The sequence below is a fragment of the Micropterus dolomieu genome, linkage group LG22 (genome assembly GCF_021292245.1).
Source record: "Micropterus dolomieu isolate WLL.071019.BEF.003 ecotype Adirondacks linkage group LG22, ASM2129224v1, whole genome shotgun sequence".
NCBI lineage: Eukaryota > Metazoa > Chordata > Actinopteri > Centrarchiformes > Centrarchidae > Micropterus > Micropterus dolomieu.
This window is the reverse complement of record NC_060171.1, coordinates 23674244-23684557: the sequence shown is the minus strand read 5'-3', so window position 1 is coordinate 23684557 and position 10314 is coordinate 23674244. Positions and strand designations below refer to the sequence as shown.

Here is a 10314-nt window from a genome sequence, read left to right as displayed (position 1 = left end):
GAGGGAGTGATGTGATTTTTTACAGTTTGTTCGTGAACTTTGGTCTCGCTGCTGCGATTCTTACCCAAGAACTTGAATCTTAGCCTGGAGTATCTTTAGTCATGTCATGACCACCAATTGTACATCACTGCTCCTTTAATCGATCTGGTTGACATCAGAGACGCTGGGGCTCAGACCAAAGCTTATGTACATTTATGCAACTGCTTATGAGTTTTATAAAGAGATAAACCTTAGTTGTCTGTTGTCTTCTCTTTCCCACAGAGACAGTCCACACATGGTTTAAGATATTTATTGCACACCCACAAAATAGTGTAGTTGTACTGTACATATATTTTCTTCTCCAAAGTATTTTACACAAAATAACACAAGAGCATAGGCCTTTTAAATATGTCATTTGAGAAGTTTTTTCATATTGTCATTAAATATGTTAATGGCACAAAGACTGCAAATAAGGCCACTCAAATATACAAGCAGTACTTCTGAGTCAACACCAGCACCCTGTACTGCATATGATATACATACCTTATACTTTATCTCCCAACACCCTGATTTTTTCCAAAAGAATTAAGGATTGGGTTAGTACAAAAAAACAACAATTACATTATCACATACATCTTTGGTAAAAGTAGTCTATGCCAAATTCAATTTGAGCTGTTAGTGACAAAAATATAATAAAAGGTCAACTATAAGCATCACTATTCTTTACATGCTTTTGCATAGAATTTCATGGCTTTGAAAGTGCATTCAAGTATCTTTTTCCAAATTGCAAATTTTGTACGAGACAAAAATAGTAACTTCTCAGTGCTGGTAAATAGTTACAAAAATGCTTATTTAAGCCAGCAATTTTGTCCATAACTTTAACTGGTAGTAGCTAACAAACTGCATTTAACTTGAGCACAGATACAGTCTGTCTGCTGAGGGTGTGTTTACTGGGAAACTGCCCTGCCAGTGAGCAGCTGCTGCTCCCATACTGGTCAGTTATGCCAAAACAGGGAGTACAATCATATCCTTCATATCCTAAGCTGACTCATGAGGTCAAAGAGGGAGGCGACACTGCCCCTCAGCTTGGAGTCTTCCTCCTGTCCCAGTGACACTCCAGCCAAGCGTGTGGAACCATTTGATCCCATGATGCACGGCAGGCTGAGGAACACCTCTGCACCTATGCCGCCCCAGCCCTAAAGCAAACAGAGAACAGAGATGAACCTGAAAAATCTTCTATAATCCAATGTCAATGTAAATGTACTTTAAAGAAACAGCTTGTCATCTATACAAAAGGCACAAGAGACATTTATTTGATATCATAATAGTAAGCTTAACTTTCATTTCCTTCACTGGTATCATTGTCATAACAACCTAAACCAAAAATTAAACGTAAATTTCCTATTGTTTGAGGCAATTTGATTTCACTGAAACCCCTATAACTTCATGTCAGTGTCAAGCACTGATGCTACTGACTTTACACACTTAGGGAAATAAATGAAGTGAAGCACAACACATGAAAATAGCCGTAAATATAATTCTGTTGTTTTGACACAAGACACTTGTGGGTTCTACCTGAGCCAGTGTGGAGACAGAGTGGGTCTTCATCTTATCTGTCAGCACACTGTTTGTGATGTCAGCAATGGAGAGACCCACAGACCACGACCGCTGGCCTCGATTCTTCATCATCTCAAACGCTCTAAAGCACAGAAAAGTGTGTGCTTTTAAACTTTATATTTGAATGCAGAAAACCCCATCATGAATTCTTCTAATCTCATCTTATTCTCTAAATTCCTAAAAGGTCCTTCAACAGCACCTTTGTCCACAATTTCAGATTTAGTTCATTAAACTACAAATAAATCCTTAACTCGAGGTCATACTTATTCATGCCAGTACCTGTCTAACAGTGGTTTGGAGCTGGAGCCTGCAGCTATCTCTGGCTGCTGGGAGCTCAGCCCAGTATTGCTCATCACAGCAACTGAGAGACAAAAACACTGACAAGCTCAATCATGTGAGTCCATTAAAAAAAATTGAAAGGTATCAGATGGTTATGCAAAACAAAAAAAATATTTCTAATTGATCCGCTCTTGCTCACCTTTATTGTCTGAAAGTTCTCCTATGACCCAGGCTGGTTTGTGAGTGTTCAGGTTAATATCCAGAATATGACTAAGTCGCTCTGAGTCCAGATTACACCCTGCTCCGATCACCCGTGTCGGAGGCAGGCCACTCTGCCTCCAGGCAACATGGGTCATGATGTCCACTGGAATTGGACAAGAAGCAGGACAGAGTTGACGATATATATATAAAAAAAAAAAGGATAATGAGCAGAGGGGTCTATTCCTTAGAGGGCGTGTCTTTTTCTCCAACACCAACCTGGTTGTGAAGCGATGAGCATCACTGCATTGGGACTGAGACGCGCCAGATTTGGGATGATTCCTCTGTACAAGTCCACATTAGTCTGAACCACACTTGCATACGACTGCTCGCTGCTCCACGCATTTGCAGTCACCACGACAACCCTGGAGCCCGCGGAGGCGGATATATCTGACAAAATGAGAGTCATCCGGAGTCAATTCCTGCAGACATCTAACAGCAAACTTTGTAGAATTATAGTCAAAGCTTAAAGCGCAGTTTCTACCCACAAACTCTGTGTTAACTCTGGATTCATTCCTGTTGGATATCGTTAATAAAATAAAACAATTTCTGTGATTCCTCTGACCGCTCAAAGTTCAAGGTCAGCTACAGAACAGCAGCTTGTTGGGATTCAGTGAATGTTTGCTGTGATAGCGGTGAGTCATCAAGGACAGCCTCTCTAACCACAATGCCAATCTGCTATGACTCTGCCAAGAGGCACATTATGGTGTGACAGTACAGAAAGTGACTTACCTCTTGATACGTCAACCTTAGGCAGACTAAATATCTCTAGATCTGTACTGCCGCCCTTGGTGGAACTCTCGGCGACGTCAATGAAAACAAGTTTATCCACTTCACACTGGATGAAAATTTGAAGAAAGAAATTATCTGTCAGCTTCAGAATATAAGAATTTGACATTTTAATTCGAGCTGCTGAAGTATAAAATATGAACTAAAATTCCTGACATGTAAAAAGGTGATTACCTTTGATAAAATACTCATCACTGATGCCATTCCTAAATCTCCTCCCCCGATAACTGAGACTTTGTTGGTCGGTTTATCATGATGTACGATTCCACCTGAAATAGAAACGAGTTAAGATAACAATAGCAAGCAACTATTTGATTATTGATCAACAGCAAAGCTGCATATCAAGTGAAGCACCATCATTTATCTGGAGATTAGAGACAAAAGCCAGAAGCTCATTGGGGTCTTTATTTTCTCCTGTGGTCTTTGTAGAGAGTGGAGGATCCTCCTCAAACTTGGCAGACATCTCATTCAGAAGACTCACAACAGATGACTTGGGCTGTTACGGAGCAAAAAACCAAACACAGCAGCAAACCTGATGAGAACACCTCAGAACATCTTCCATGCAATTTTAAAAATCACCCAGATAGTGTAAAGCCTTACATAATCCCAGGTGTGCAGCCCTGGCAGGTGGATCCGTCCCCGAGCATCAACATGCTTGCCCTCCCTGATGACCATGTTAGGGGTTGGTCTCAGGAGGCATATGGGAGGAGTGATGGGGAATGAGTCCATTAGCCACAGCTGAATGGGAAAGTTGTAGGAGCGGCCTTAAGATAAAGACGCTGCCATCAGTACATAATGTCCTTAATGATAAGCCCATTTCCTTGGACAGTTCTAGTGTCAGAAGTCAGCCTTACCTTCATACTGGACAGGGAGGTTGCCAATTAATTTCAGGAGATCTTTTTGGGTGCCGTCACTAAATGCTGAAATTGACAAGAAACAGATGTAAAGTCATGTATGTAGAGGTCTACAAAAGATGAATTAAGTGTTTTCCAAGGAAAAACCTACTGTATGTGCCTGTGAACGGTTTCATCCCAGGGTAGATGCGATACATTTTCTGCAGCTCCTCAACAGCAACATCATGGAATTTGTACTAATATCCAGGGATAAAAAGACACCGTGGTTGCTGAGATGAAGGCAGTATATGAACATCTCTATACTGGTGTATTATGCATAATTAACTATTATTTACTGTTGTCAGGACAATGAAGCTTGGGCCCACCCATTTTTAATCATTGTTGTAATCTCATTTTGACGTTGATTCCTTATTTTTTGGCTGTATACACAAATGTTTTCAGTTTTTATTTAACATATAAAGAGCAATCAATCAAGGAGGCTCCATAATATTATTCTTCCAAATCCATGAGGGATTTAGTATATAATTCAGGATTTTATTGCCATCATGCTGCTTCCCATAACACATTAAAATGAGCTGCCCTGTACGCATGCTCAGATGCTACGGACTCAACAGCACTACTGGAACATGTTGTTTTTGTAGCTCATGGGAATTTTAATAGCAAATATCGAGGAAGACATACGAATTAACTGCATTTCAAAGCATATCCTTTGGACAATTTTATAATAAATGTAACAGCATTGTGTGGTGACCAAAAGCCAAACAAATCGATTTTCATCGACACCATCGCTGGATTTGTTTTGGAAAACAAAGTTGACTATAAAATCATATTTTCGTATTATCAACGTTAATTCAGGACATGTTAAGTAACAGAGCTGGTTTAGCCAGTTGGGGAAGGGTGACAGCAACATAGTAGCCTGCTATGCTAGTCGGCACTGGTAAGACAGTTTAAATTAAGCTTTCAAAGCCTGTAAATAACTAACCTTGGAGAGGATCCGCTCTATTTTCTCTGAACTGAGGTCCATCTATTGATGTACAACTAAAAATGACGCGTCTTTCTGATTTCGACCCTCTTGACGGTTGTCTTCAACTTCAGCAGAAAAGACAACTTCCGCAAACTTTCAGCAGTAGCTAAGCATAACGACAGCTCCCTCCCATTTGGTACGTCATGTACGGCAAGCCCAGAGGGAAGAAAAGGCTCTATAAAACGTCTCTAATACACTTGATGCTAACGGTAACGCTATTAGTTCCTGTTGCACAGTGTGTGGTTGAAAACACCACCAACAGTCATGACGTTTTTTTTTAAATAAAAAAACTTAACTTTTTAAACCAAATTAAATATTCTTGCACACAACATATAGAAAGATCATATCTCATTGCTTTCACTGACAACCAAAATCATTCCATTTTATACACGTAACATTCGTAGTAGAACCTAAATTCTTTATATATTACTAAGATGGGCATTCTCTGAAAAAACATTGATGTAAAAGTAGACATTTAAATAAAATCCTTTATGCAATAATTTCATTTCAAATCACTTAAGGAGAAACAACACATCAAGTGCTGATGTTTTCTGCATATTCAACTGACTTTACAATCAACATTTGGAAAAATATGCAACTTCTGCTCAAAAATAGCATGTTATCAACACTTGACATTGTATGTCATTGTTAGTCTAAAAAAAAAAACAAAAAAAAAATCACACTCTTGAATATTTACAGTTCTCCTTGCAACTCAATTCCTTTGAGAAATTGGGACTGTTGACAGTGTAAACCCTGCACAAAGTGTGTGTGTGTGGGGGGGGGGGAATAAATATAACAGGAACAATGTGAGACCTTACATCCCAATGACCTAATGCCTGAATGATGTGTGCATATTTTGTCTGACTTTTTCAGGTTGTCTTTGACTAAAGTTCTTCTCTTTTCCTCTTGAGCCAATGTCAACTGTCACTCCACTCGCTTTTTGTCTGTTCATAAGGACAGAAGCAGACGGAAAGCAACAAAGGCCAATGTGGACAGTTACTGGTGTGAAGATAGCAGACCTACTGCTCCATATTTCAGGAGACAAAGGGTTTTTAAATTCATCTTAACAGCAAAGGGGCTTCAGTTCTTCTTTTTCCTCTTGGCGCTTAGCCTTTTCAGCTCCTCTTCCTCTCTTCTCTCCTCCTCCAGATCTTCCTGTACTGCCATTTTCAGGCTAAAGTAGCAAAGCAAAGGGATACAGAAATAACATTGTAAAAAGGGGTAAATACTGCAGTCGTTGGGACAAAAAGTACATATGCAGAGGTAGGGACTGTGAGGTGTAATTTTCATCTTACCTCCTGGCCTCCTCTTTCTGCAGATCTCTCCAGCTGCTCTCCATGAATTTAAGAGCATAGTCACTCTCATCCTTGTATCTGAGGAGAGAGAAGCATACACAGTTTTTTATACAGAATTTGGTTTACAATTTAGGGGAATGACTTGGAACCATATTATATGGGGATAACACTTACTTGGATCGATCATAGCCGAAGATTTCCTTAATGTGCCTAGAAATCTGATCTTGGTCTTCACCCCCATCGTCAATAAAATCATCCATTTCCGGGTCATATTCATCTTCCTCATCCTCATATTTCCTCTTGTATGCAGAGGTGATAGGTGGTAACATTGTACCTGGATAATAAATACAGAAATTAATTTTCAGAATAATCATTAACAATACAATTTGGACCTCGCAATGGTCACTGCTCGGGCACCAAATATGCATGGTACTGCGTTTGTCCTTTTCCTGGACATAAATATAAACACATTGTACAAAGAGGACATTTGCTCTTGCTTGGGGAGTTAGGGAATGGTAAACTTGCAAGTGTGTAACATTGAAATTATGTTTTGTTTATTGGTGTTAGAAAGATAGCTGCTCTCTGACCCAGGGATAACAACAAAGGATGCTGAGTGTTGCTGACACACTTCATTCAGTTTGGCAAACAAACCCTTTGCCCTGTAGTACTGATTGTGTTGTTTCAGGCTGTATGCAAAATTTCAGCAGCTATCTGTTATATTATATCAAAACATGTATTGCATGCATTGTTTTACGATGTTTATTGTAATGTGTTGCTAAGGGGGTCTGGGTGTTATGAGCCAAAACAAAGTGCTTAATGTCTTCTTTGCTGTGCATATAACACTATACTATGAAATCATATACTTCGCACATTGCTCCATGTATCAGCGGTGAATATATATGCACATACTTAATTCTGAAAATTTCAATATCTTTTTTACTATGTTCTTGTTTTGTTGTGTTAAATTTGTATTATATCACACCATATTAATGCAGTCATTGATTGTAAATGATTTACTTTCAGATACAATACAGTGAACTATGCAGAGCATACAGTAAAGATATTATGTGATAGGGCTGTGCGATATGACAATATACATGTGACGATAGGAAAAACATCTAGTGGTCCATATTATGGTCTATCGTTTTTTCGCTGTGTCACAAATCACACTAAATGGCAATATTTTCCGTCATTTGGACGATGACTTGTGTTCTTTGAAGAAGCAGGAAATTTCCATGAAGGCAACACAAACAAACATGGAGGAGCATGAATGTAGGGAATAGGCCATTCCATAAAAACTTTTTATTCATTGAATTCATTGAATTATCTACATATGAAGTGACCTTTATTGGCATGAGATTTTGTTCATTGTTCTACCCCTACTGTATTGAAGTGTGCTGTATAACTTCAGGTTACTACTACCGGAACATGTCCGCCAGGTCAACAATTAACAGTTCTTTGGCAATATCATAACATTATCCTCCCTCTGGTTCTTACCTGGTGGTCTGTTCATCATAGGTCTGGGAGGCATCCCTGGCCTGGGAGGCATCCCTGGCCTGGGAGGCATCCCTGGCCTGGGAGGCATCCCTGGTCTGGGAGGCATGCCTGGTCTGGGAGGCATGCCTGGCCTGGGAGGCATGCCTGGCCTGGGAGGCATGCCTGGCCTGGGAGGGCCTCCTGATCTGGATCCACCAACATTCTTGGAAGAGATGGTCTCTGACACCACAGTGCACTTGGGTCTTCCAGGTCCTGATCCAGTGCTGCCAGTTGGTCGTCCGGGTACTGGTCCTTCACTACCAGGCCGACCTGGTCCAATCCCTGGAGGTCGGGATCCACGACCTACAGGGTGACCCTGTAGGCCACTCCCACCAGGCCTAGCCTGTGGGACGCCCCCAGATTTTGCCTGAAGTGTGCCTCCAGGCCTCACCTGAGGCTGGCTCCCTGCCTTAGGAGGGCCACCTGATGAGGGTCTCATCACTGAATTACCACTTGATTTTACTGCAGAATTAATTCCAGTCCGTAGGGATTCTGCCTTTCCAGATTTCTGGCCTCCGACTGTTGAGCCCTGCTTCAATGAGCTACCCTGACCAGGCCTCATCTGTTGGGAGCTACCAAGTTGAGATTTATGGCCTATTACAGCTGTACCAGGAGACCTGGTCCCAGGAATACATGAAGCTCTTCCCTGAAGTAAGGATGAGCTTTCTCTTTTGAAGCTAAGGTCACTTGAGGTGCTGGGTTTGTGGTTAGATGAGGGCTTGGGGACCCCTTGTTTGGCTGAAACCTGAGAAGATGTGGCTTTTGAGAGAACTTTACTGTTTATGGCACCAGATGAACTAGACAAGCTCGTCTTGGATCTGTCTCTATCACTTTGAGACATTTTAGGTCTCTCTCTTTCTCTGTCACTAACAGTATGCTTAGAAGAAGAGTGGCCTCTATCACTGGTCAGTATTTGGTGCAGTTTCTTCCCTGACGCACTTGGCTTGCAGTTCTTCTGCTCCTTCTCTAAAGCAGCTTTTCTTATTGAACTAGAGCTAGACTGAGACTTGCTGTCTCTTTCTCTCTCTGACTTTGAGTCTCGGTCTTTGTCCTGTCTCTTAGCTTTGCGCTCCATCTCCAGTTCCCTTATCTCGTCAGCTGTGCGGAGCCTTTCCTCCTTTCTGACTGCCTTGGGTTTTAGGTCAACTGGCTCAAACTGCTTCTTCTCTGCCAATTTAAGTAAATCTGCAAAGTTCATGGGAGGTGGAGCAGGCTTGGGTGGCCCACTGTTTTTTTTGGCTGAGGGCTTGCTGCTACTATTCCCACTAACACCTGTGGTCTTTCCTGGTCTCAGCGGCTCTGGCTCCTGATCTGGCTCTGAATCTGTCTGTTCGTACTCATAATTATCCTCATCATCCTCTGGGTCAGTGGAGTTATTCCTAAATCTTTCTTCATTCATTGATTTTTCTTCCTGCATTTCTAGTTTTGATCTCCTCTTCTTAGGAACCTCTACCACTGGGATGCCATTGTAGCCCCTGAAATTGTCTTTAGTTCTAGAAGCCATGGCTCGAGCTTTACGGTCCGACTTCAACTCAATCCTCTTAGCTAAAAGTTCCTCCTTCTCTTTCTTCATTTGAATTTCTGGGGGAAAAACATAAATATTAAAATGATCAATGAAGAATGCCTTATATACAGTTTGTACACGATTATCAAATCCCAGTAATCTACTTAACAATAATACTTAGTAATAACTTCATTTTGTCATTACCTTTCTTTTTGGTCTCAACGTGTTGCTTCTTCAGAAGCGCCTGCACAGCAGCAGGATTTACCCCTTTCGACCTCGGGTCCTTTTTGGGAGGTGCAACTTGTAAACTGTATCTCTTCTGCTCAGAGGAACAAATACATGAAAGCTTACTGAATGTGGAGCAGTTACAAAGCTGTCTTTACAATTTGCAGTGCTCAAATTTCTCAATCATGGGGAGATCATCATTTATCAGACATGTTTGATTGGTAATCTAAAAACGTGACAGGCACACAGGTTTGCCTAGCATGCGGGCTCACAAGGGTGGACGTTAGCAGGCAGCCACATTGTCATGTCCTGAGAGATGAGCTGGCATTGCTCAACAAGGTTGGCCACAAATCCCCATTATACTGTGTGGCCTTAGTAAGTTGATTGCAAGTGACAGTCCTTTTAACTTACCTGTACATGGCTGGGCCCCTGGTTTTGCGAGGCGAGGTCCAATATGTTATCAAAATCCATCATTTTGGCAGCAGGTGATGCAAGCTGGCAGCTTGAAGAGAATCGAGCCAGACTCAGTTGGGACAGCTGAGTGCTACCGCTACCGTTAGCGTTTAGCTAACAAACCAGGTAAGTTAGCTCGGGATTTGGGTTTACCAAACGGCACTTAAATAGCTACAAGGTGAATACTTTATCAAAAACAATCCATGGGAAGAAAAACTGTGTATTAAACAGTTAACGCTGCTTTAACGTTAGCTGTTAACTTAACGTTCATCAGCTTAAGTTAGCACACGCTAGCGAACTTAGCTAACCTTACGTTTACTAGCCAACCAAGAAGCGTGATAGACGAATTTGCCCTTCTGTACTGATATAACACACAAAACCAAGGCCAAATCCATCAAAATATCCGTATGATTAAAGCCTACGGAAAGAAAAGGACTACAAACTCAGCCATAACAAACGCCGGGTGTTGGTGGAGACCACGTATAGTCTAACAGCGAGAAA

General features: G+C 41.3%; 2 protein-coding genes across 4 annotated transcripts; both read right to left on the bottom strand.

Annotated features, from left to right (window-relative positions):
- Nucleotides 1-273: 273 nt before the first annotated feature.
- Nucleotides 274-5123, bottom strand: uevld (UEV and lactate/malate dehyrogenase domains). Of its 2 annotated transcripts, XM_046036651.1 has the most exons (12): nucleotides 4759-5123; nucleotides 3928-4012; nucleotides 3777-3842; nucleotides 3523-3686; nucleotides 3277-3418; nucleotides 3097-3191; nucleotides 2866-2971; nucleotides 2353-2523; nucleotides 2075-2239; nucleotides 1876-1957; nucleotides 1555-1678; nucleotides 274-1175 (listed from the first exon to the last, which is right to left on the bottom strand). In XM_046036651.1, exons 1-12 carry the CDS (start codon nucleotides 4798-4800, stop codon nucleotides 1011-1013), a joined length of 1407 nt encoding a protein of 468 aa, XP_045892607.1. In that variant the 5' UTR covers nucleotides 4801-5123; the 3' UTR covers nucleotides 274-1010. The 2 variants fall into 2 exon arrangements, with proteins under 2 accessions (XP_045892607.1, XP_045892608.1); XM_046036652.1 differs by lacking the exon at nucleotides 4759-5123 and having other exon boundaries at nucleotides 3523-3660; nucleotides 3928-4003.
- A 147-nt stretch (nucleotides 5124-5270) lies between these two features.
- On the bottom strand, nucleotides 5271-10314 carry spty2d1 (SPT2 chromatin protein domain containing 1). Of its 2 annotated transcripts, XM_046036650.1 has the most exons (7): nucleotides 9772-10314; nucleotides 9340-9454; nucleotides 7670-9212; nucleotides 7593-7633; nucleotides 6270-6429; nucleotides 6096-6173; nucleotides 5271-5974 (listed from the first exon to the last, which is right to left on the bottom strand). In XM_046036650.1, exons 1-7 carry the CDS (start codon nucleotides 9832-9834, stop codon nucleotides 5881-5883), a joined length of 2094 nt encoding a protein of 697 aa, XP_045892606.1. In that variant the 5' UTR covers nucleotides 9835-10314; the 3' UTR covers nucleotides 5271-5880. The 2 variants fall into 2 exon arrangements, with proteins under 2 accessions (XP_045892606.1, XP_045892605.1); XM_046036649.1 differs by having other exon boundaries at nucleotides 7593-9212.